Here is a 27,500-nt window from a genome sequence, read left to right as displayed (position 1 = left end):
TCACAGTTCAGATACATTATTGAGATAGATCTCGTTAAACTTTTGGTTGTCTTTACAATTACATCAATTCTATTTAATTTCATTTCATTGTTCAACTTCTTTTCCACGTAATGATAAGTTTAAAAAAAACCACAGGGCAAAGCAGTTCTTTCGCATGTGATTGATAGCTTAGTCAAGGTACCATTATGCTAGGTGTTTTCTTCTCTCCTGTTCATCGGTTTATTGAACTCGAGTTTCTTGTGTCCTCAAATTAAAGTTATCTGATCATTCTATTTTTCTTCACTCTCCCTTCAGCTGATACTTCCATCAGGCGCTGTCGCTATCCCCTTGCTTTCAGAGAAATGCTCGTGGAAAATATAGACTTTCACTTTAAAGCCAGGCAGTATGCCTTTGAGCTATATTAATGCAGTATTTATAGCTCAGATGATCATGATGCTTTTTATAGATAGAAATGCATTTTCATCAGAGATGTGCATCTGTTGCACATAGGCGGAATTTGTTACGTGACAGATATTGTTTACCATTTTCTTAATGGGATTTAAATTAAGAATTTTAGCTTGTATTGCAGCCGGTTGGAACTAGTATGAATCAGTGCTGTCTACAGGAGGCTGTAGAAAGAGAGTAACAGAACACTGACTACGTTTACATATTCTGGTTTTTGCCCTTATTCCGGAAAAGACGATATTCCGACTAAGCTGTTTCAATGGCTAATGAAAGTGAATATTCCACTAATATTCCCCTTTACATGTAGCCGTGCAAAAGTTTACCCGTGGTGGCAGACTCGTTGGACCGTGCAAACATAGCCTCCCCCTTTCATTCCTTCAACCAGCTTCTTGAAAAGGTTGGCGTAGCGATGTCTGCGCATATCCAAAAACCTGTTGATATCCATGTATTTGATGATGTTTAAAAGTAGCTGTGTTTCTCCTTATCGGGTCTGCAGCCTTGCAAACTGTTGGCTGGTTGAGACGCATATTTCGAATGCCCTGTATACACGTCCGAAGAATGCCTCTAAAACCTGAATGATACCGGAATAACCCACACGTCTTAATCGGAAAATGCTATATTCGGAAAAAGGCCTTATTCAGAATATCCAACCGGAATATGCCGTTTACATGACCTGTATCAAATTCGAGGTAAGACAGCATTTAGTGTTGCTCTCAGAGCCACACAATAAGTAAGTGCCAATTTCCCGACCCTCCCTGACAGTAAGCTTTTGCTCCACAGGTTAGTAAAGGTGTAGCTGAAAATCCAGACAGGATAACACACAGTTTAGTAGGTTAGAAGCTAAGAGCCAAGGGCTGCTTGCCTGCTTTCTTTCTTTCTTTCTTTCTACAGATCTGTCTTTCTATAACTATCATTTTCTTTCCTCTTTTGAAAGGAACTCTTTGATAGGCTAAGGGTGAAAAAACACTACAAGTTAGTTGGGGTTTAAGCCATCCTACACAAATCTTTATCTGAAAGTCCCACTCTCTCTCTGTGTTCTTCTTGCAGGACTCCAAAATTTGGCTAGGATGGCGCGCTTGCACTTTATTCAGTCCTTCAGAAAAATGCGTTTTTTTTGTGATTGTTGCGGACAAAAATCCTTGATTATGCGGCACGTTTTCTTAAAAAATGCAATGGAATATGCGGGATATTTATGCAATATTATGCGATGAAATTGCGGGAAGAAAAACTGCAGTTTCATCATGGCTTCATCGCAGGGTTTGCAGCTTTTCGATGATGTAAACGTTGCGTAATTATGTCACTTCATAACGTTCCCATGGCAACAGGGGAAAATGGCTGCTCTTGTGTGAAGTAAACGCAACATTTTTCAACTTTCTGCTAAGATATATGTGACTTTTTTGCAACGAAAATGCGGGGATTATGAAATCATGCATGCCCCGCATATTTTGCGCGGAAATAGGCAATTTATGCGGCGAAAGTGCGGCGTATTTGAAAAAATGCGGCCCCCCGCATAAATATGTGGACTTTGGCTGATTATGCATTGAATTATGCGATCGCATAATAGCGTTTTTCTGGAGGGACTGTTTATTACTGCAGCAAATCTCTGACAAATCATGTAGTGTTTTCTCACCACAACACTAACTCATCCATGATAAAAGACATATTTTCTTTACTACTAACCAGTATCTAACCAACTAATGTACTAACTAACTAACATCCTAATTCTTCATCGTTGCTTTTGGTTTTTGTTTTCTGTCCATCCTTATTAACAACCTTTTTTGTTCACTATTCTTTTGATTTCCTTTCTTCCCCTTTTTCTGGAAAGCAATCAGGCATTGGACACGCTATGGTAAACAAACTACATTGTCTGGTAGATATCATTCTTATTGTCTTTTTTTTGGGTTTGCCGTGTGTCCCCTCCCCCTCTCTTCTTTTATTCGTTCTCTTTGAGTTCCATCCTAGACACTCTTATCAAAAAATGAGGAGATGGGTTTGTATTACCAGGCAATTCTTTCTTCGCTTCTTCTCAATTTCCTCCCTGACCTGCCAACAACCTCCTTCTATACCCCACAATCCCCCATCCTGTTTTTTTTTTTCACTTTGGCTTTTACTTTTTTCTCTTTGTTTCTTCCACATTACTGCAGATTTCCAACAAGTACAAATTTAATTATTTGCCTTTATCAAGGCAACTTACTTTTTTTTTTTTTTTTCACGCAAAAAAAAGTCCCCATTTTTTGTGAGGACTGTCGTCCAGAACTGACAGAAGCTTGCCACAATCCCAAAGATGGTGACCTCGACACCGAGCCCTAAAGGAGACCAAAAATGGCAACCCTTAACCTTCATTGCGGGAGCTCTGACAGTTGTTTCTAACTCACTATGGCGCATGGCATGCCCACACCTCATTGACCTCTCACCTCCCAAACTCATATATAACCTCAACCCTAACCTCACCCAAAATAACCACTAACACTCTAATTCACTCACCTTCCACCTATCACTGTATCACTCACCCTGCCCCTCCCTGTGTGTGTGTGTGTGTCTGTGTATTCTTGTAGCATGCTGGTCAAAGTGGTGTTTGTGGCTAACCTTGATCTCCCTTACCCCCGGGTCCATATGCATAACATTTCTAAGAATAAGCATACTGATCTAGGATTCTCGGTCTGGTCCAGTGACTTTAAAAATACAGCTTTGCAGTAGTGGAAGAAGTATTTAAATCCTTTACTTAAGTAAAAGTACTAATACAACACTGTAAAAATACTATGCTACAAGTAAAAGTCCTGCATAGAAATGTTACTTAAGTAAAAGTATGTAAGTGTCATCAGGGAAATGTACTTAAAGTATTCAATGTAAAAGTTCTCAATGCAGAAAAATCGTCACATTTTAGGAATGGGAAACGATGCAAACAGAATCAGCTAATCATTTCAGCTGAACTTGTAGGTCTATATAATGTTGGCTAGTTTAATTTATAATAAAACATCTTATTTTATAAACTTGTTTGTGTTTTGTGTGCAAAAATCTTAATTTGCAAAGTAACTAGTAACTAAAGCTGTCAGATGAATGTAGTGGAGTAAAAAGTACAATATTTTCCTCTGAAAAGTAGAAAGTGGCAAGAAATGACTCAAGTAAAGTACAAGTACCTCAAATTTGTACTTAAGTACAGTACTTGAGTAAATGCTTACATAGTACTTAGTTACAGTCCCCCACTGCAGCCATGACACCTGAGCTACACCTGATCAGAGATCAGCATCAGCTATTCTGAGTGTGTCTTTGAATATGGGCTCTGGTCTGGACTGTGCATGAGCCTCTGCACCTGTGTGGCCTGCTCCAGCTTTGTATGCCACCATTGATCCACTTACTCCCTTACATGTCTAATTAAATGTGGTTAAGTTGCCTTCTAACGGTGATGATCTTGGTTTGCACATTGATGTGGTGTGAAAAGCCTCCCTTTGTTTTGCATGAGCGTGGATATATAGATGTATAGGTCTGCAAGAGAGGGGTGAATGTGAGACTGATGGCGTGAGAATGAATGTGAGTGTAGGCGTGTATGTGTACGTCTCTGTCTCTGTGTGTGTGTGTGTGTGTGTGTGTGTGTGTTTGTGTGTGTGTGTGTGTGTGCGTGCACTGGCATACGTTTGTACAGTATATGTGTGTGTCTGCAGTTACTAGATAAATCCCGAAACCTAAGACAAGTGCAATCAATTTGTCCTTGGTTTGAACATTGTACTAACCCTCCCCCAACCTGAAGTTTCAAAACCAAACCTACGATCCATTCTCTTACCCCCATCAAAGATAAAGAAAATATGCCTCTGCCATATTTTCTTTACCTGTCCTGTGAATCCTATGGCAAAAAAAAATCCATTAACAAAATCCAAACGCTGTCCGGTCCAAAAAACCAATCGCTTCAAGGTACCAAAGGATTCTGTAAAGCAACCTACAGTAGAGTGTGGGACCTAAAGAAAAGCTCAAATAGCTCATTTCCAATGCAGACCAAGGAAGGAGGTGTGTTTTATACACGGCACTGGTTCGAATCCCAGAGTGTAATGGCTCGGCTTTGGCTATGTGTTACCCCTCAACAGGTGACAATCTCCGTTGATGGGATCCTCACCACCACTGGCTACACCCAGGAAGACTACACCATGCTGGGCTCCGATGATTTCTTCTACGTGGGTGGGAGCCCCAGCACTGCCGACCTGCCCGGATCTCCAGTTAGCAACAATTTCATGGGCTGCCTTAAAGAGGTAGGAGAAACTGAAATGAATACATAGAGAACGCATGCATGACCTGTATGTGTGTTGTTCAATCACAATATTGTATCTGCATATGTATTTGATTTTTCAATGTTTCAGGATGATGTTGTCATGCATATATTTTGAAGCCACATGCACAGGTTTTTTCTAGTGTTCACTTTGCCAGTGCAGCTGTTTTAGTATACAGTATGGACAAACATCATAATCAGCATACTTTCCCTTAAAGGAAAGGAAAGGAGAATTAAATAAAATTGCATTATCAATTAAAGCTGCTGAGTTGGCAGAGGAAGTACCCGACTTTCAATATCCCCTCGCTTAATCTAATTCATAACACTTACTGCAGTTTGTGTGTGAGAAAATATCCCAAAAATTGCTTCTGTCGCATGTAATTTGCAGCATCGTCTTGAGTGTGCCGCTAAAACGCCTCCCAATGGGCAGCAATCTGAAAGAAATATTTGCCTATGATGAAATAAAATAAGGCGTTGTTGTTTCGGGACATTTATAATGTAGTTGCTGGCTCTTTGAGCTTGTGAGTAGAGCCAAAAAATATATATATTAAGTGCTCTGTTATTTACATTTTGCTCCCCATTACTTATTCTGCAGCAAGTAATGATAATAAAGGGAGGACTTGTGGCTCTTCAGAGCTGTAAAAAAAAGTCTACGTTAATTTCTGCAGTTAAGCAGCAGCAGTCTCAGATACAGCATTGTTTTAACTTGGCACTGGGTGCAAGTTGGTGTCCTTATGTAGGCGCTGCAGTATGGAACACTGCTTTTATTTGTAAACTAATTAATTCTCATAAATTTTATCTTGCTTTTTAAAAAGTTCAGGAGAATGGCATTGGTAGTGTATATGGGTTCATTATACATGGGGTCCCTACATTGTGCTTTTTGAGTGATTATTTAAAGCCATTGCAGTTCTGTTACAGTGTTAAAAGGAAAGCGGTGACATTACTGGACTAATGTGCCTGAGATGATTGGAATGCTGCCAGAAGATAAAAGACAGATCATATGAAATGGGGAAATCCAACACCGTGTACCATAATTGATCTTCCAAGTGTTTAGCCTGTGAAGGAACCGGTGGAAGTGTCTAGCTTTGATCAGATATCAACCAAAGAAATGCCTGCTATTTCATTAACAATGCTTGCACCAGATACCTTACATTAGCATAAAGTAAACTGGAGCTGTACTTTCAACACCTCCTTCTAACCACCACCTGATCATTTTGGATGCACACAACAATCCACAAAATTAACTTAACTTAACTTAACTTAACTTAACTTAATAAACTGGAGTGCACTGGAGAGTCCAGGAAACATGCTGGCCAATCAGAGCAGACTGGGCTTTCTGGGGAGGAGGGGTTAAAGAGACAGGCGCTCTTATAGAGCGTCTCATACAGAGAGTGAATACATTTAGCATAGAATACACTTGGACTTTATAGTCGGTGACTGTGATTTTTAAAATATTTAACTAAAATATTTAAATTAGCAAAGTCATTCTAGTAATTTCCACCTTTTAACATTAAACCTCTTGCCTAACAATTATTATTTTGATCAAAATAATATTGTACTGTATACTGTGATGATTTTATCCCAGATAAGCACATAATTTGAATTTGTATTGATCAAGTTGAATAATTGCTTTGGAAAAAATTTAATCTGAATAGTATTATTTATTATTTACAATGACTATTAATTTGTAACATAACCAATAAACATGAAACTAAATGCAATATTTTGAAATTTAATTCAGTTGCTTTAAAAACTCAACTCTCTGTACTTCTACCTTCAGTTCTCACAATTCACATTCAATTCTCGCAATTCAATTTCATCCGGTCATTGAGGAAGAGCAATCGAGTGCCCAGAACTCCGGTACATGTCTGTTTTAATAGTTTGTGTATTGGATTAAATGCAAAGTGGGAGAAACACAACGTTGAGTTAGCAGCTGTAGCAACCAGAATTCAGCCAGCACAAACCCCAGCGCCGGAGGTAACAGCAGGCTGGTGGCCAGCAGCAGAGCTGGGTCTAACCTGTGTGACGCCAGGGACACGCAGCCCGAGAAGCCTGGTCAGGTGCCTGGCTGTTCACACCAGACGTGCATTTCTCTGCGCTGGTCACAAAGCGATGCTGCTCCTCTCCACTCTACAGAACATCTCTCTCTCTCTCTCTCTCTCTCTCTCTCTCTCTCTCTCCGTGTGTTTGGTAGTCATCCAACAACACCTCCCACCACCTCCAGCCAGGCCAGTCCTGTGTTTGTGTGTGTGTGTGTGTGTGTGTGTGTGTGTGTGTGTGTGTGTGTGTGTGTCTCTGTCTGTCCGTCTGTCTCTCTCTCTGTGCCTGATCGCCTGTCCTGCTCTAGACACAGCTGAGAAGTCAAGACAGCCAAAATCACCATAAACCTGTTTTATTTTGAAATTAGTTTTTTTTTACTTTGTAAAGTATCCGGCTGTGCTGTGGCGTTCCTGTGTTTGATTACCTACCTGGCAGCCGGTGTGAACAGACAGATTGGTAACGTGCGCCGAAATGAAAATGGCTCCGCTTCACGGTGCTTCGTCGGCCAGTTTGCTGCTGGGGTTACAGCAGAAATGGAAGCAACAGACACTTTGCTGATCCGGGCGGTCCGGGATCAACAAACATTCTGGTGCTGCCGGTACAAAGGTTAGACCCAGCGCATAGTTGCTACAACCATTAACTGAACGTTTCTCCGGGGCTATCGCCTGCTCTCCTCCCGGCAAAGTAGTCTCTTAGAGTGAGGCGGAGGGACTGCAGGGTGCGCTAGCTTGCTAATTCTTGTCTCCTTTGTGGTCTAATGTACACAGACCGAAGTTCTGTTTAATCTGCACTTGATTGCTCTTCCTCAACGGCCAAATGTGTGTGTCTGTAAACTGAAATTGAATTGTGAGAACTGAATGTGAAAGTATATAGAGAGTTGAAATGTTCAGTGAGGATCAAATACAGTTTCAGAGCACCTAAACTCAATTTCATATTACATTCAGTTTCAAGTTTGTTGGAATCCATTTCCTAATAATCCATTTACTAATACATTTGATTTCAAATTATGCTATTCAGTTTTTAAATGCAATTATTCAAGTTGAGCAAATTCAGTGACATATCCCTGCTCATACTTCTCTACCCTCTCGTCCTTTGCTCTTCTATCACAACCTTCTCAATTTTGACAAGAGCCAGTAAGTCTTGTGATGTCCTGCCATGCTCAGTCGAGCACCTTCCAACATGCCTTTCATTTAGCCAACTTAGCTTCTATCAGACCACACTCTTACCCTTCATCTTGTTTTCAGTACCCTGTCTCTCTCTCTCTCTCTCTCTCTCTCTCTCTCTCTCACTCATTCACGCACACACACATACACACACAAGCAACCACGTTTGGGCTAAGAGAAAGTCACCTTGTCTGCATTGTTTTATGTTTCGACTGAGTAGCTCAGGCTGCTGTTCCCCCAGTCATTACCACATCGGCTAATGCATTTCTGGTCCACCCTTAAACTGCTCTGACACTTTCTATTTCTCACAGACACAAATACATTGCATACATGTCTAGCTACTGACCGAGCCGTGCCTGTAGTGTTACCTAAGGCTCCATGAATAAATACATAACACAACCTAAGCTGTGAATAAACTCAAATGTACCAGTGATCATTAACATCCTTGCTGTGTTTTGTCTTCGGACAACTGGCTCAGTTGGTTTTCAGTCTGTCGTTCCCAGTGCCAAAATGATACACACCTTGTTATGGTATTGTATTTCAAGCCATTTGTTTTATTTATGTTTGTTCTTTTGCAACGTGGGAGGATTTGTGATTCCCAGATCTTGGCAGCCATGGGAGTTTTGAAGCTTTTTCTTGAAGCTAGTAGTTGCATTAATATTTAGAGTAGTAATTAATTATTAATCTGTGAACAGCGAATTATAAAAACTGTACAAATACTGTATATGTTAGGCCTAATTGTTTGTATTTTGACTCCCCCACTGGTAGTTTAGTCCATTACCAAGTAGTAGGATGAAGAAAGTTGTTGGGGTGCCTTGCTTTTCTGTATGTTGATGCACATGGTGATGCAGTAAATTCCCATACAAGGGCTAAATAAAATAATCCTGCCTGTGTCTGCTCACCCATCCGCCACTGTGGGCGACTCACCCAATGTGATTATAAGGAGAATAGATTACTTCTAATGTACCGTACAGCTTTTGTCCACACTTCCGTTAGCTATGTTACCTAGCCTGTAAATTGTATGATGCTGTCTTGGGTTGTTGCACCTGCATCCACCTCCACTTGGACATAAGCATCCATTTGTTATTTGTTACCATGTTTCTGGTTTCCTGATGAATGTAAGTCCAATATTCACTCTTCTTTTGGCTCTGTTTTTGGGCCCCACCAACTTCTCATATTAGTATTTAGCTGTTCATCAGGTAGTTGCTTACGTTTGTCTCTGTCTCTGAAAAAAATCTTTTTGTCTGAAAATAGTTTCCCAGACAGCTGGAAATAAGGTTGATGAGAGCTGTGAGACTGAACCAACACTATATTTGCACACTGCTGCATTGCTCAGGGGAACATCAGAGTTCATGTTATTTGACTCAATGCTCATATAAAATATTGGCTTAGTGTAGCTTTAAGGAGGCAAATGCATTAATGTAAAGAACTTTCATCATTGGTCGTGGTGCAGAGGCAGCATGTGTTTCAATTATTATCCGAACAAGTGTGAGTCAGCATGAGTTGGCCCTTGAGAGAGCGTTTGGTGGACTTAATCATGGCAGTGATTCACCATGTGGTTAGGTAGTATTGTGCGATCCTCAACTGTTCATATATTACATTGCTCTATTAAGCAGGCCCGATGCCAGCTGCTACCCAGGACTATACAAACTGCTTATGAAGGGCTGTGTGATCGCCCCCACATACTTCTATTCATTCACAGTATCTCTATGGTCGTTGTATGAAGCCCAACTTGAAGTGTGTTTCTAAACGCTGTATTGTGTGTATTTGAATCTATTCTTTCACCTACATGCACTCTCTATGCATCATCCCTATGTCTCTCTGCCTCTCTCTTGCTCTCCTTCACCATCTTATCCCTTCCTGCCCCCTCCACCTCTTCCTTTGGATTCCTTATCCCTAGATAATGAGGAAATGATTCAGTCGTGTTTGGCCCATTGCTCAGATCAGAGTGTGTCAGTATTTCTCTCTGACTCTGTGTGTGTAATGTCTGGCTAGAGCGCTTGAAATGCTACGGGATAGGAATGTTGCTGCATATTGGTCTCTGTTTGCTGTGAGATTTAAAGAAGTGCATCACTTAGAGCTGATGAATAAGCTGATGGAGGCATGTGTTGCTTCAACGCGCAAATGCGTTCTTTTTCTCTTCTGTCTGACAACAAAAGAGATGCTGTGTGCTGCCATCCCAAGCCCTCTCTTGTTCAGTCTCCACTGCACTCATCTGCCCCTGTAGGCTACATGGGATGTCATCCATACACAACACACACACAGAGATCCCGCCTACGCGCGTGTTTTGCCATGTGGGCTGCAGCGTGTCACGTGACCAAGGGCCAGTGGGCAGCCGCCCCGGCTTCTTCTCCGGTCAACCTCATGTTTGGAGTGCCTTCTGCAACCCCAGCCCCCTCTCACGCCATCCAGCCCCTCCATTTGGTGTCACAGAGCACCCATGGGGGCACTGGAGCTGTGCTGTGGCAACTTGTGTCAGACTGTGGGGGCGGCTGGGGCATGAGAGAGGAGGAGCTGCATGCTGGAGGTGGAGGGAACAGGAAGGAGATAAGTAACAAGCAGAGAAGTTGTAGAAGGTGTAAGTATTGGGGAAAAAAGGGGGAGTGACAGAATGTAGGAGAGGACAGGTACAGGTGAGGTGAATGTCAGCGGGTGGGAGACAGAAACAGAAAAATACCGATATGGACGGAGATCAAGAGACTGATGAGTAAATGAGAAGAAGAGGAGAGGTTGAGACCATGTTGGTCAAGAGACCAACATTTGGCATTTCAGAGGAACATTGTCGTCATCAGTTTTGTGTTAGTCACCACAGTACGTTCAGGCAATGCTTGTCTCCCCTCCCCCCAATACAAATGCAAATATCACCCTGTCCTAATAATTATTTTGCTCTTTTTTTAAATTTCCCCTTAGAGGGCCAAACAGTGATGGATGGGTACAAACCTCAGACTTTATTAGAATGCATTCACCCTCACCACCATATAGGTTAAGCTAAGTTTGTTCTACAGGGTTTGGTTTTAGGTAAGAGCTTATTTACATATTTAACTTATTTCTGGGTAACTCAAAACCTTGCATTATATAATATTACAAAACATATTCTGGAGTCAGTGGCCCTGGGAGCACAATTTCACATATGATAACTGATAGGAGAGGAATGAGATTAGACTTTTTTCTTTGGAAAGTCGTACTCTTTTGAAAGAGTGCGGCTAATAACAGATGATATCTCATAATCTTCCCTTTTTTGAGGCCTTTATTGGGTCTATGTTGTAACCTTTACTGAACAGAGATGAAATGGATGTAATTGCAGCAAAAAAGTTCACATCTCCTCGCTTCAGACTGAATGTCAACCTCACATCACTCAGTCACACTGTGCAGTATTCTACTTCCTATGATCTCGCACTATCTTTCTGCAGAAAATGAAACCCATACTGTTCTAAGGCTAATTTCCTCATCACGCAATGGTGACCTAATCATATTTGTACTTTTACTGCATTTACCAGAAAAATCAAAGGTATCCCTGTAACAATGCTGGCTTGTTTTCATGGAGTAACATTTTTGTTTTCCTGCGATGCCAAAAGTGCCTGTTGAAGAAAAACATCAGTCTGAAAATTGAAACTTATTTTTGTCGGCTTATTTTGTTCCTTTTTAAAAAAAAATTAATAAAAAAAAAATAGTTTTCCTTTCCGTGGAAATATGCTTCCTTTTTGAGAGTTAGCTCTCATGTGTGCACTAAAGATGAAGCTTCACAGCCAGGAGACGGTTAGCTTAGCTTAGCACAAAGACTGGAAACAGGGGGAAACCGCTAGCTTGGCCAAAGGTGAACAGTATCTGCCTACAAGCACCTATAAACTCTATAATAATAATAATAATAATAATAATAATAATTAAAGCTGCAAGCAGCGATGGACGGGCCCTCGCGCCTCTGCGCGCGTCGGGGTTACTGACGGACGCTGCTGCTTGCGACCATGCATTTGCGCGGCACTCAGACACTGCAAATCATCACCAATGAGAAGGGAACTCCCCGCTGAGTTCAATGATACCTCACACAAGACTCTACGTCATACAGTTCATTAGCTGTGAAAGAGGGCGTGGTCAAAGTATAGGGGTCGGGACAAACATTTACCAATAAATAAGGAACTCTCTGCTGAGTTCATTGATACCTCACACAAGTGTCTACATCAAATGGGTCATTAGTTATAAAAGCGGGCGTGGCTAAAGCTTAGGAGGCGGGCCAAACCATCACCAATGAAGAAAGAAGTCTGCTGAGTTCAATGACACCTCACACAAGACTCTACCTTAAACGGTTCAAATGTTATGAACGGGGGCGTGGCTTAAGCATAGGGGGCGGGCCAAAAGATCACCGATCAAAAACAAACTCACTGCTGAGTTCAATGATACCTCACACAAGACTCTGCCTTAAACGGTTCAAATGTTATGAAATGGGCGTGGCTTAAGCAAAAGGGGCGGGCCAAACATCACCAATGAATAAGGAAGTCTCTGCTGAGTTCATTGATACCTCACACAAGGGTCTACATCAAACGGGTCATTAGTTATAAAAGGGGGCGTGGCTAAAGTATAGGGGGCGGGTCAAACCATCACCAAAGAAGAAGCAACTCTGATGAGTTCAATGACACCTCACACAAGACTATCTTAAACGGTTCAAATGTTATGAAAGGGGGCGTGGCCTGAGTACGTGGGCGTGGTTAAAGTATAGGGGGCGGCTCAGTATCACATGTAGACCACACATTATAAGTTTCATGTAAATCAGATGATGTTTGTTATATAAGGCACATTTCCTGATGCCAGCGGGAGGCGCTATGACCAAAAGTCAAATTCGGCCTGTAGGTGTCCTCAGGCCTGGACCCTTGTCAATCGTGAGAAATTTCGGGAAGATACGACAACGTACACTCAAGTTACAACAACTTCTTTGTTCATCGCTAAACACTCAAAATGGCCGCCACGCCACGCCCACACCGTCAGACGAAAAGTTTTTCTTTTAATAACTTTTCGTCTTTAAGGTGTTGGAATGATACAGACCAAGTTTGAAGTACATCGGATGAAATCTCTAGGAGGAGTTCGTTAAAGTATAGCACCTTGACTTTTAGGCCTACTTCCTGTTGCCACTAGGGGGCGCTATGACTTTAAGTAAATATCGGCCTTTATTTGTCCTCAGGGTTGGACTCTTATGAATCCTGAAAAGTTTCGAGGGAATTGGACAATGTACACTCAAGTTACAGCCACTTCCTGTTTTGGTGGCGAAACACACAAAATGGCCGCACCGCCACGGCCACGCCCTATGACGAAAGTTTTTTCTTTTAACAACTTTTCATCTTTAACTTCTTAAGATTGTACTGACCAAATTTGAAGTTGATCAGATGAAATCTCTAGGAGGAGTTCGTTAAAGTACGACATGTGGAAATGGCCAAAATCGCATTAATTTCGAACTTTCTGTTCAAAATGGCAGACTTCCTGTTGGGTTTAGGATATGGCTCCAATGACGTTTTGTGTGCGTCTTGACTTGATACACATGTGTACCAAGTTTCGTGAGTCTACGTTAAACGCACTGCAGGGGCTCAATTTTTTTAACTTTGTAGGGGGCGCTAGCGAGCCATTTTTGCGCGCCTATTCCCGAAACCCTTAAAATACGTAAATTTTCACCAGACTTGATGCGACCGCCAAATTTGGTGAGTTTTTGAATATGTTAAGCCCCTCAAAAAGCCAATTCATTTTCCGGGAAAAAGAATAATAATAATTCCTTCAGTTTCAATAGGGCCTTCGCCGCTGTCGGCGCTCGGGCCCTAATAATAATAATACATCTTTATTTATAGAGCACTTTTCAAAATCCACGTTACAAAGAGCTTCACAGAACAATGAAACAGACCAGTCATAAAAACACAACAAATAAAAACTATTTGGTGTTTTAAAAACTTGTACAGTGTAGGTAAGAATAGGAAAAACATTTTAAAAGAATAAAAGGGTCTAAAAATAAATATAAGGCTCATTGATGAAAGTATGTTTTAAGAAGGGACTTAAAGGAGACTGCTGACTCAGCTTACCTGATATCCTCGGACATGTTATATGTAGGTTTTTATTAATCCGTATCAGAATGTAAATGTGACAATTTGTTGTGTCATGCTACAAGCACCCCCTAGTTGTATGGCATAGTTCAGCATTGTGCAAACAGCTGTAGTGTGTTATGAATGCAGTGGTAGTGATGCTTAGAAGTCAATAGAATGTCCGACCGCAAACACTTCTGTCAGTCAAGATAAAAGCATGCTGAGATTTGCTTAAGGCCCACAGTATATCTCCCAGGACCAACATGAGATTAAAATGTTGGTGTAAACCCTTACACTGGCTGAACTGCTTTGGATTTAGTATGCCAACAACGATACAAGAGGGTTGATGCCAATGAGCTTATGAACTCGAAGATTAGCTCTCTAGCTTTGAGCCAGTGAAGGTCCTGGTTGCGCGACGTAGCGCGGAGGAGGGGCAACAAGTGGTAGCAGATAAGCCTGCATGTACAGAATATGTATGATTTTAAGACGGGGGGGTCAGTGGTTTGAGAGTGGCTTCGGAAAATGAGTTTTTAGAATAGATATATCTCGTAGTAGTACTATAGTTTTAAATTAAAGCACTTGCTGAGAAGCACTGAATCTACAGTAAGAGTGCAACAGTTACTCTTATCTTTAGCAGCAGTGCATGTGGTGCCATGTTCGACTGTTCTATTTTAGTCTGAGACAGATGAGTGAGACAGATTTATTGGGAATAAAAAGGTCTATATGTATAGTTAATTAAGTCCAAGTCTCTTACCCGTCACTCCCTGCAATGAAGCAAAGTCTCGCTCCAGGTGGAACCCTACAATTAGACACTACATGCTACATGTATGTATGTTGTTTTGAAGGGGAAGTTGTAGAGGCAGATTATGTTATGTTGAGCAGTGTGGCAGCAGCAGCATTTATGATTTGCAGCAAGTTCATGTGACAGATTGAATGGACCGCCTCACTGTCTGTGTGTGTTTGACAGGCTACTGTATGTGTCGCAATGAATAGTGCGTAATGTGGCCTGCCTGAGCGTGTTATGCAGCATTCCCTCTATTTTGTCACATTAAAGGGCCATTTCACCCAAGTCACGAAAATGCACTTGTCCCTATAGCGATATCTAGTGATACTGAGTGTTTTAGTTTTATTTGCCAAGATGTAAAATATCCACTGCTGCTGCAAACCCATAAGGTAAATGGATTTTTATTTCTTGTGCTTTTCTTCTTGTGTTTTGTAAAATTACATATGAAAAAAGGAAATAGGTCTTCATTTTTTCTTACTCCAAAGACTTTTGCTGTAGATCACTTCAGCAGAATATACTGTAGATCCCAGTTAAAGTAGTTAACATTTTTATCTAGAAAGACATGTTGCTGATATGAATTTGAAACGTGATTCTGTTGATACTTTGAGCAGCACAAACTAAATTCCATCACCTCCATTATATTGGGTTGTAAACAAAAGTCTCACCGGCGAACATTTTAAAACCTCGCCACATAAATCCAGAACTATCCGCATGCCTACATACCGTGGCAAAAGGCAACATTGGAAAGATGTTTATTTTGTGATTTGGGTGAACTAACCCTTTTTTCCTGGGTTTAATACTAGCACAGCCCAGACATTGTGATATGGTAGTCAGCCGTATTGATTCCCAGTAATTATTACTGAGTCTTCTATCTCTTGTGTCATCAGTTCTGTCACTCATCCAGTTTTCTCATCAATATTTACCCACAATTGCTACATTGATCTGCACTTAGTAAATACTTTATGTATTGTGTGTGTGTGTGTGTGTGTGTGAATAGAGATCTCCTTCATGAGTACCTTGTTTGTGTGTGTATCTTCACTCTACTTCAGTGAAATGACCCCGCTTCTTCATTAACACCGGGGCTAAATCATGGGCTGACAGCAGCTGTGGCCAGGGCCAAGAGGACATGAGCACCGATCTGAAGTAGATTAGGGAGGTGTATGTGCGTGTGCGTGTGCGTGTGCGTGTGCGTGTGCGTGTGCGTGTGCATGCGCTTGTTTTACTATATTCGTGGGGTCCAAAAACCGGGGAATACAGTATACTTGTGGGGTCTGCACAGCCTTGTGGGGCCAAAATGCTGGACCCCACAAGGTTAAAGGTCTGTTTGAGGGTTAAGACTTGGTTTTAGGATTAGGGTTAGAATTAGGTTATGGTTAGAGTGAGGGTAAGGGTTAAGGTTAGGCATTTAGTTAGGGTAAGGGGCTAGGGAATGCATTATGTCAATGACGGGTCCCCACATAAATAGTAAAACAAACGTGTGTGTGTGTGTGTGCGCGTGTGTGCGTGTGTGTGTGTGTTTGTGTGTGTGTGTGTGTGTGCGTGCGCGTGCGTGCTTCCACCCAGCTGCCCTTACCAGGGCCCAATCAATACACCATCCTGGAGCAGAGATGGAGGATCTCGGCTTTATGGAGTTGTTACAGTCCCCTGTGCATGCATTATGAATGGGCCCCATAAGGCTGTTGATAGGCCGAAGGATAGCGTAGCAAAGCATGGCCATAACAAAGGAGAAGATGAGGTACACAGCAGTCAGTTCCCCTTTTATGGCATTATTTTGATTACCTTATTGATCAGCCTGCAGCAGAACAGACAAAATCATAATCCCAAAACAGATAGGGGACATACAGATAAGTTTAGTACATCCCAAAATAACATTGCAGTGCTTGGGAGAGTTTGTAAAGACTTTCCGCTGTCAAGAAAACTGATAAAGAGTTTTGAAAAGTTTTTTATGAGTCGAGGAGACAAACTGTGTTCTTTAAGAGTATAAGAACAGCCTGTTGTGGCTCTGATGGAAACCTTGTGTTGGGTCACACAGAGCTAACTGTTCTTTCAATATCTAAAAAATTCTACTTAATGTCTCGAAGATAGAGTGCCTTTGAACTTTGGCAAGTTTGAGCGATTTACATCTAAGAAGTAGACAGTGACCATCACACGCGTTGTTAAAGAAAAGTTGTAGATTGCAAATGAGCAACATTAAAGCATCTGTTTCTTCTTCTCTTTTTCTCTTTTAATGTAATATTCAGTTTGTTCTCTTGCCCAAGAGTAGTCTAAAAGCTTGCTGAAAGTGGAACGCAAGGTATTTGGCTTCAGAAGAAAACATGAAAACAGTTTTTCAGAGACATGCTGGTTAAAGCTAAAAGATTTTTGCGCTACAGGGCAGCTTCAACATTTCTGTGAAACATTTTCAAAATCATCCCTGTTTTTCATTTGATGTTTTTGATAGTTTATAAGAAATTACATTGAATTTGACAGTTGTTTGGGTGGATTCAACTGGAATTGCTGCTGCTGCTGATTGACAATAATCAGTGAGCCACATTATGCCTACATGTTCTCTCATATTTTAGCTGATAATCACATGCAGACAAAAAGAACAAACAGAGATCATCCCTGAAGCCATGAGCCATATTAGCATGCTTAGCATACTCAAACATGGCAGCAGCATCAGGGTGGCTTTTTCTAACTAATTTCCATTGATGGAAATGTCCTTGTAGAGCTAAAATGATTAGTCGTTTAATCAATTAGTTGATGTGTTGAAAATAAATCAACAACTTTTTTTGATTAGCGAGTAATCATTATCGTTAAAATACTTTTAATTCCAAATAATTTTTCCAGCAAAAATGCCAAACATTCTCTAGTTCCAGCTTCTACAGTAATGTGTGAGCATATTCTGCTTATATTTGTGTTGTGTGTAATAAACTGGAAATCTTTGGGCTCATCACTGTTTAATGTCACCTCGGGCTCAAGGAAATTAGGATATTATGATAATTATTATCATGTCATGTCATGTCATTTTTCACTTTTCTGACTTTTTACAGATGAATTCCAGTTGATGGTGGAAGTAAACACGCTGCCAATACTCTCGTGGCACCTTTCATTCATTCATTCAAACCTTTATTTAACCAGGATAAAAACTCCTTGAGATTACAAATCTCTTTTAAAAGAGTGTCCTGGCAAGTGGCAGCAGCGTGGTTTCAAAATAAATACAAAGACAATAACAAATAAAAAACATAGACACACTTTCACTCATCATATTCAAACAACAATGTCATCATAAAAAATCTGGGTCCTAAAACGATTTAAAAACAATGACAGACAGACCGCCTTTCTGCAAGATCTTTTAGAAAGCCTTTAAAAGAACAAAATGAGAGAAACTCCTTCAACTGTAGTTCATTCTGAAGCTGATTCCATGCAGATGGTGCTGCAAAATTAAAAGCCTTTTTACCAAAGTCAGTGCGGGCTTTAGGGACTGATAATAAAAACAGATCCTGTGAACGCAAGTGATATGTCCCTGCAGACCTCGGGAGGATGTAAGGGTTCAGATAAGGAGGAAGTAGTTCTAATACTGCTTTATAAATAAAAAGATGCCAGTGCATCCAACGCCTGACTGAGAGGGAGAACCACTCGACCCGAGAGTACAGCAAACAGTGATGAGTATGAGATTTTAAGTTTGTAATGAATCTTAAGGCTCCATGAAACACTGTGTCCAAAGCATGAAGACACTGGGAGGTTGAATACATATATAAAATGTCAACATAGTCCAAAACAGACAAGAATGTTGCATTTACAAGTTGTTTTTTTTGCTTCAAAGGATAAACAGGACTTGATTCTAAAGAAAAAAACCTAACTTCAACTTCAGTTTTTTAACCAAACCTTGGACATGCAATGTAAAAGACAGTGATTGATCAATGATAATGCCCAAGTACTTGTAATGTGACACTTCTTCGATTTCTGTACCTGAAAGTGTACAAATGGTTGGGACATTGTTTTTAAATGATTTTCCCCTAGTGAAAGTCATGACTTTAGTTTTTTTTAGAGTTTAGAACCAATTTTAAGGTAGCCAGATTATGTTGCAAGATGTTAAAAGCGGATTGTAAATTTGTGATTGCTTGACCTAAAGTGGACCCAGAACAGTAGAGAACAGTATCATCAGCATAGTAATGATAGTTTGTATTATTTATATTATTACAGAGCTTGTTTATATAAATGCTAAACAGAAGCGGCCCAAGGATTGAGCCTTGAGGCACCCCTTTTGAAATATTTAGGGAGGCAGAAGTGAAACCATCTGCTCGCACACATTGTGTCCTCCCTGATAGATAACTGTTGAACCATCCCACTGCTTGTTCTGATAGTCCAATAGAGGTGAGTCTTTGAAGAAGTATTTTATGGTCCACTGTGTCAAAAGCTTTTGACAAATCAATAAACAGTGCTGCACAGTGCTTGACCAGACCTAACTTGCAAAGCCACGTAAAGTATTGTAATACATGTAAAGGATTTCAGACGTCTAACCTTCTGTTATCAGCTGTTCTGACAGTAAACTTAAAAAAAAAAATAAAAGCCTCTGCTCTATGAAATGAATTTTACTTTAATAAATCTCCATTAATTCCTCATGTTTCCATCGCATTCTGAGTGGAATGCAGACGAGACCTAGACCTAGCGATCTGCCCTCACAGGGCCGATGGGGAGCCGTCACCCTGCATATCTCTCGCTAGCTGGCTACTCTTAACAGTCACTGGCTGGAATTCCACTCCAACAATAGCATGTGTTTTCTTGTTTTTATTAAATGCTGAATTTATTCTGATTACATTGCAAGTAATTACAGAGCTTGCTGATATTAACCAAAAGCTAACTCCTGCTGGGTTTAATTACTAATTAATTACTGGGTCGGACAGCTGGCCCGAAGGCTGTGTCATATACTTCACTAGCGCTTTGAGACCGAATCACTTCCACGTTCACACAGAGTACCCCTCGCCTGTCGGACTATGCGACCGCTGACCATGATTAACACAAACATCTACGCTTTCACTGTCAGTGGAAGTGTGTTCCGCTCCACTCGCCATTACTCTGCAGTAATGGTGGCGGCGCTTGAGGGAGCATTAGGGATTTGTTCATTAATTCATTCATTATCAATAAAGGAAATTATCATTACAGGGCTATTCCTATGCATCACTTTAGTCCTCTGTTCATACAGTCATATACTATGCAAGTTGTTTACATTTACTGTATTCAAAATGTATACAATTGGTATTGTATGGTAGTAGATTAGGTGCTTGACAAAGTGTGTGGTAAGTATGTGTGTGTGGTCATTAACCGCATTGACAGCTACATCACTGTGTTTGTACTGCACATAGCAAACACACAAACCTACACACGTGGTATTTTTGAAACCCAGTGGCACTTCCAGCATTTAATCTTCCAGATCTCTCCCTCTTTTTCCCTCTATATTTGCCTCCAGACATATTTTCTTTCTCACGCAGTTTCCGTCTCTTCTGCTGTCCTTATTCCCACCAGCTCATCTCTCTCTCCCTCCTGGTTTTTTCTCTATCCCCCCCCTCGTCAGATCTCCTCGGCGCCTGGGTCACCTGTGTTGATTTACTGTAAAATCTTCCAGGATTATCGGTAATCCCACAGCAGTAAAATCTGTTTGCTGACAGCTGTGCTCCCTCTAACAGTGTTGCTGTTTCCTGCGCACACACTGCCCTTATATACCAGAAAAAGCCTGTCTTCCTTCCCCGAAAAAGAAAAAAAAGAAACGTTAATTTTCCGCCTCAATGGATTCCAATTCACAGCATTCTACTGTTCTTTTCTGTGGTATTTTGTTGTATTTGACTATGATGTGGGGCTGCTTTCTGCTTTTGTGGATTAGGGGGTTGGAACAAGTTTGTTGTGGGTGAATAAAGTATAATATTGGCTATATTCTCACAGAGTCACAGATGCTCCTGTGGTTTTTTTTTTTACCCCATCTTCATGAATACTGCTGTTTTTGAACATCACAGAGAATGACTCATTAATAATTTAGCCATCGCTTCTCGCACTTCACGCTCAGTCAGCAGGTGTTCAATCTAACAAAAATACAGTGATGCATTTGTGTACAATCTCCTTTTCGTCTTGGATAAATTGGAGTTGAAATAGAAAATGACTGAGAAACAAATTGGGCGACACACGCTTTAGAAGATATTAGTTTTATCGATCCAGCTGTCCTCGAAATCAACAATATGGAATATCACTAAAGTATGATGCTATGATATTACAGTTTGCATTGGAGTGCAATTCATTCACATGAAAATAAATATATTTTTCAACCATTACTGCACTGCCAAATTATCCACTACTGAAAAAAAATACTAAATGAAAAACAAATCCCTCTAAGACACAATTCACACTGAGGTATAATCCTCATCTTTACTCTTGCACGCACGGCATGAGAAATATCCAAAACCTTTGTATTTCTTCCCCAGGTGGTGTACAAGAACAATGATATCCGGCTGGAGCTGTCCCGCCTCGCCCGCATCGTAGACCCCAAGATGAAACTCCAGGGTGATGTGGTCTTCAAGTGCGAAAACGTTGCCACCCTCGACCCCATCAACTTCGAGACGCCGGACTCGTACCTGGCCTTGCCCAAATGGAACACCAAACGCGTAGGCTCCATCTCCTTTGACTTCCGCACCTCGGAACCCAACGGGTTGATACTCTTCACCCACGGCAAGCCCCAGGACCGCCGGGACGCAAAGGGCCAGAAGAACAACAAGGTGGACTTCTTTGCGGTGGAGCTGCTGGACGGTGGGCTGTACCTGCTGCTGGACATGGGCTCCGGCACCATCAAAGTCAAGGCCACACAGGCTAAGGTCAACGACGGCGCCTGGCACCATGTGGACATCCAGAGGGACGGCCGCTCAGGTAAGCATGGAGGGGGAAAGGGAAAAACTGCCTCGAAGGAAGACACGTCCGAACTAGAGATGCTCCGATACCATTTTTTTCCTTCCCGATATCGATTCCGATACCTGAACTTGTGCATGGGCCGATACCGAGTACCGATCCGATACCAGTGTGTTAAAAATATTTTTTTTTTAGCAGCTGTAAACTACGAAAACATGAACAAATACATACAGAGAATAAACGCCATAGAACTTTCTTTTTTATCTATTCAGTCATAGTCTCGCATTGGCAGACCTTCCTCCACAGCGCTGCGGAGGAGGGTCTGGCTAGTCCACACAGCATTCCGGGATGGGAGAAAAACGTGTTCTGGTTTATTGGCATTTCTTTAAACCAATCACAATCGTCTTGGGCGGTGCTAAGCGCCGGACGGAGCAACGGCGCCTCTGCGAAATAGCCTCAGGAAGGAACTTGTTTTGGTGGAACGTGTACGTTCAAAAGTTGTTTTAGTCGTGCAATAGAAAACTCAGATTGGACAGATAGTCTAGCTAGCTGTCTGGATTTACCCTGCAGAGATCTGAGGAGCAGTTAACCATAGTCCTCATAAATCCACCGGAGTTTAAAATTACAACACAAAGAAAGTGGAAGGTAACGGATATCCGGCTGAAAAGAGTGACATCTGACGTAGTTTCCGGCAGCACTGGAGCAATCCCGGAAGTGAAACTTAGGGGATATAGACTAAGTCCGTCATTATAACTGAAAAAGAACACCAATAAACAAATCTAAAAATTGCTGTGTAGGCTTCTGTTTTTAGAGCGGTACAGCAGAGAGCTAACGTTAGCGGTCGTTTTATCCGAGGCTAAATTACTTGGTATCGGATCAATGCATAGACTCGCGTTCTCACCGATACCAGAATTTTAGGCAGTATCTTTCCCTATACTGGTATCGATATCGGAACAACTCTAGTCAGAACTCAATTTTCATTTTGAAGTCGTAACTGAAATTTCACAGATTTTCTGCAAGCTACTTTTAGTCACAATGTTTACGATTAGTTAGAAACTTCATTTCTATTTAACATCACGGTCACAGGTTGTCAAACTGTGATCAGCTTGGTGTGGTGGAAAAGCACCGGGGTCTCGTTTTTCATTTCTCTCTCTTTTTCACACACAAACGCATATTTAAGAATGGCTTCGATCAAGAAGCTGAACTCCTGGCTCAATTAAAAATATGTAGCCTTTGGCTATACTGTATATGAATTTATAGGCAGAGCTGACAAGGCAAAAAACTAACTGCTGTACAGAGGGATCAAACCAAGGGAAATAACAGTACGCTTCCTGTGCAATATATCCTAAAATACTGAGTGAAGAATAACTAGTACTTCCTGCAGTATCGCTGCGGTAACTTTGTTATAGATTATCATGCCTCTTTTCAAATTGGAAACATACATTTTGGGAAATAAAAAGAAAATCCAGAATTGTTTCCATTATGACAGCACTTCATGTATTAATTATTACAATGCATTAGGTACTGCAGCAAGAAGTATCTAAAATGTCAAAAATAATAAATGCCCATCCTCCATGCCTGTCACTACTCTAGCCCGAAGTGCTGTTTTGAAATGGCCAACAGTGTTAAAGAGTCACCAAACCCAAAGGTATTTAATTTATAATATGAAACAACAAAATGATAGATTTGAGAGGCAATACATGTTTTGTATTTTTAGCCATGCTGGCGACATTACAATCCCTTTAACCTCAGCTGTACTTTGTGTCTAGTGCTAAATGGCAAATGACAGCATGCCAATCAATCTTATCATTGTCACTGTGATTATGCTAACGTGATGTTAGCATTTAGTCAAAACGCCACTGTGCAGCCTCACATATCCTATGGCATGGCTGTAGACTCTGGCTTAAAATATACATTTAAAAATTGCCATTTATTAATGTTCTAATAATTGACCTGACTTTAAAATCTTTTCTGTTCTTCGGAATACAAAATAGAAATGGGAAATATGGTGGCCGGGTTGGCTCAGTGGGTAGAGCAGGCGCACATATACTGAGAGGTTTATGCCTCGATGCAGAGGTCCAGGGTTCGAATCCGACCTGTGACAATTTCCTGCACGTCTTCCCCCCCCCCTCTCTCTCCCCTTTCTCACCTAGCTGTCCTGTCAAAAATGAAAGGCGGAAAAGCCCAAAAAAATAATCTTTTAAAAAAAAGAAATAGGAAACATGGAAATAATTTTCACTATCATCAACTTTGCACTAACTTGCAAGACCATTTTCCTCCAGACAACTTTACCATTCTACAACATGAATAATATTCATCTGGTTTTGGATGTGCTGAAATCATTTAGGTTAATGGAAATTAAAATGTAGGGGAAAAGCCCTAGAATAATTGTGACACTGTTTTAGGGTAGTTTGAATGACTTTTTTCCCATCCGTGAAGACCCGCCCTACAGTACTCTGACAGAATGTGGCGCAATGGAAAAAAAATAACGGGCTCAGAAAATGATGGCAGGCTTAATTCTGATTAACAAGAACATTTTAAAATGGCACTTCATATTAAGACGGTTGCCGGCCCCTGCTGTAGACTCACTGTAGCTTCCACGATGGAACTGCACCAGCTGTAAGACTGCTTGTTTCAGCTTCTTCCTCACAACTCTGGGATTATATAAACTTCCTCAATATATTAATTTCAGCGATGATTTATTGCCCGGATGAAGCCATAATTCCCTCTAGATAGCTACTGACTCTGTTTCCCCTCGCTTCCTTCCATCTGTATGTCCTCTGACCTCAAAACATGGCCAAATACACAGAAAGTATTAGAAGAAGATCATATTAGAGAAAAGGGTTAGAAACTTCTGTTGCCTAGAGCTGCAAAACCCAACACAGTCTCTGTATTAGGTGCGATCCTCCAGAGAACCAGGGTGTGTTAGTCGGTGCTACAGCCTGTGTTATATATCAGGTTAGAGCAGCCAATTTAGCCGCGTGTCAGAGCTCGCTGCTTTGATTAATCACCGGCACAGCCCCCAGTGCGATAGCAGAGTAGAAAGTAGGATTTTCACTGGGAAAAAGAGGGATGTGACAGATATATGGATAGCAGACTGAGGGATGGTTGAGAACAGGCATAATCACACTTGTGGCTTGAGTGAAATGTTAATGAGTTGCAAGTGAATTCAGTTTCTTGTCCACAAAGATCTCCAGCCAGAATCTCTCTGTCTGGCTGCAAGGTGAATGTAACACAAGGAAAATGTGACAACTTGTATTACGACGTTTTCAGAATAGCTAAATTTGAAGTTTGTGTAAAGAGCGTGCTCTTTTCAGCTCCATCTCAGTGTGGGTTAACCGAGAGGTGCAGATAGAGGTAATAATTGTAAAACAGAGTTAAGTTAAACCATCTTTTTCTTCTTTCTTTAATTATTTATACTTTAAGGCCAAGTCTGTAATTATGAGACCAAATTAATTGCAAGTGTACGTGCCTTTCAATTAAATTTCTGGTTTATTAATGATCTTGATTTGAATTATAGACCCGCTTTTCTACTGTTTTCACTTAGGTTAAAAAAAAAAAATCAACAAACCGCATCAGCAATCTTAAACTTCTAGTTTGGATAAAGACCTGTGAATCATTTAGTTTTTTACTTTCATGAACCTTGTTGCATCAGCTGTGTCTTGATGCATTTGACAATGTGACCCCTGCATATAGATAGTATGTTAATTTGGGGTTCAGTGGATGTAAAACATATTCGGGTTGGTTCAGTGGTAGAGCAGGCGCACATGTAGTGAGAGGTTTATGCCTCGATGCAGAGGTCCAGGGTTTGAATCCGACCTGTGACGATTTCCTGCATGTTTTCCCCCTCTCTCGCTCTCTCCCCTTTCTCACCTAGCTGTCCTGTCAAAAATTAAAGGCGGAAAAGCCCAAAAAAATAATCTTTAAAATTGCCTCATAGAACATAGACTGTAACAACTATTTCCTGTAGGCATTTGTGCTGTTAGATCACACACAGAGACCCTGTGCCAGTGGAGTGGTTATTTTGTTGGATGCAAACTTATTTCTTCTCTGACAGATTTTTGTTTTTCTGCCCTCTATTCTATAATTGTATGACTCAAATAGAATTCTCTCATCCTGAAGAGGGTGTTTCAGAGTCTACCTAATCAGACCACGTCATCACAGACACAGGCTTTGCTATTTCTATTTATTTTAGTCAGCCTTTTTTTTTTACAACTTTGTTGCTCGTGTTCACCAGCACCTCCAATTTCTTAGAGCTTCTGGTTGCAAATTACCAAAAATCTATCCGCATTTTCACCTAAAAGAAAATCGACCAGAAACAAGTGATATTATCTCACTCCCCTTGCAGTCTTTTTAAAGCATATGATAGAAGTAGATTATATGGCATGTTGACACGTACATTTTTGCAGTGTAGGCCAGTATTTACACAGTAATAATGAATGGATTTTTCTTCTTCCAGGCATCATCTCGGTAAACAGCCGCCGGACCCCTTTCACAGCCAGCGGGGAAAACGAGATCTTGGACCTGGAGGGGGACCTTTATCTGGGGGGTCTGCCCGACAGCCGGGCGGGCCTGGTGCTCCCTACGGAGCTCTGGACCGCTATGCTCAACTACGGCTACGTGGGCTGCGTCCGGGATCTGTTCATCGACGGGCGCAGCAAGGACATCCGGCAGATATCGCAGTCCCAAAATGCAACTGGTATCAAGTCTTCGTGCAGTAAGGTGACGGGGAAACAGTGCGACAGCAACCCCTGCAAGAACCACGGAGCATGTAAGGAGGGATGGAACCGCTTCGTCTGTGACTGTACTGGAACTGGATTCTGGGATAGCACTTGTGAGAGAGGTGAGACTGCTTTCCAATCATTCCTCTCTATCTGGCAAATGTGTTTTCTCTCTTGTATTGATCACTTTAAAATCGTTCTGGGTTTGTCAGAAGGCTTATTGATTTTTTTTTTTAGTAAAGGGCATTTTAATGAGGGTACAGCAGCTGGACACCTTTTACGTGCTAAGAAGAAATCTATGGTCGGTGTGCTTATAGAATAGTGTTGTTTTACTTTCTATCGATATGTCTGTGTACAAAGTAGGTTAGAAGATGCAACATGTTAACAGTAGTTATGAAGTAGTTTTACAAAGTTGAAATATCTTTTCTGGTATCCGACAGATGGTTGTAAAGTGGCAGTGACGAAGCCACTGTCTGCTAGCATTAGCTTTTCCAAGCAAAGTGGACACTGCTCTGTTTTAGCAGACAGGTGGAAGTGTGACTTGGGACACTTCCCTCACAATATTTATGGAAGCTTTGCTGAAAGATTTAATAGGATTTTCTGCCAAGTGGCTTTGGAAAAGCATTTTTTTTTCTTTTTTGCTGGGGAAGGTTCTGCAGTGAAATTGAACTTATCTCTGCTGGTGAATTGGGCTCTCCTTGTCTGGATTTTAAGAGCTTGGACGCATTAAGCTTTTATGAGACGGTGGAGATAGGGACACTCTGAGCTGTGGGAGAGTATGTTATCAGACTATTGTTCAGATTGTCCTTCACTTTTTCACTATTTTACAGAGATTTTTGGGGTTCACTAGAAGGCACTAGAGGTGTGTAAAGATACTTTTAGGAGGATTAATGAGTATCTGGAGAGTAGGTTGTTACAACCAGACTGTAGAAGGCCGGCACGATGATAACATGTTGTTAATGACTTAAGAAGAATAGAGATCAACATATGCCTTACACTGAGAAAGTTCTGTCTTATACAGATACTTATACTATTAAAGACTGAAATATGGCACTTCTGTGTTGTTAATGTACCTTTTTAAATAATGAAACATAGAATGTAGAATGTTATGTAATGTGGAGTACATGTTCTGTCCTGTCCTGAAAGAGCTAAACTTCCGGTGGGAGCCCA

The 27,500-nt window shown here is 41.1% G+C and overlaps 1 protein-coding gene across 19 annotated transcripts in view; it reads left to right on the top strand.

Moving 5' to 3' along the window:
• nrxn3b (neurexin 3b) overlaps nt 1-27,500 on the top strand; it is a 326,116-nt gene that overhangs the window by 74,062 nt on the left and 224,554 nt on the right. For 18 of the 19 annotated variants that reach the window (XM_035995714.1, XM_031287986.2, XM_031287985.2 and 15 more), the window contains 4 exons: nt 2,270-2,293; nt 4,521-4,682; nt 21,192-21,630; nt 26,069-26,452. In XM_035995714.1, the coding sequence (XP_035851607.1) occupies nt 2,270-2,293; nt 4,521-4,682; nt 21,192-21,630; nt 26,069-26,452 (1,009 nt within the window). The remainder of the gene's footprint in view (nt 1-2,269; nt 2,294-4,520; nt 4,683-21,191; nt 21,631-26,068; nt 26,453-27,500) is intronic. The other variant, XM_031287983.2, reaches the window with a different exon arrangement.

The sequence above is a fragment of the Sander lucioperca genome, chromosome 19 (assembly GCF_008315115.2).
Source record: "Sander lucioperca isolate FBNREF2018 chromosome 19, SLUC_FBN_1.2, whole genome shotgun sequence".
Taxonomy (NCBI): Eukaryota; Metazoa; Chordata; class Actinopteri; order Perciformes; family Percidae; genus Sander; species Sander lucioperca.
Note: the sequence above shows the minus strand (reverse complement) of the source record. Positions and strands in the feature narration are given on the sequence as shown.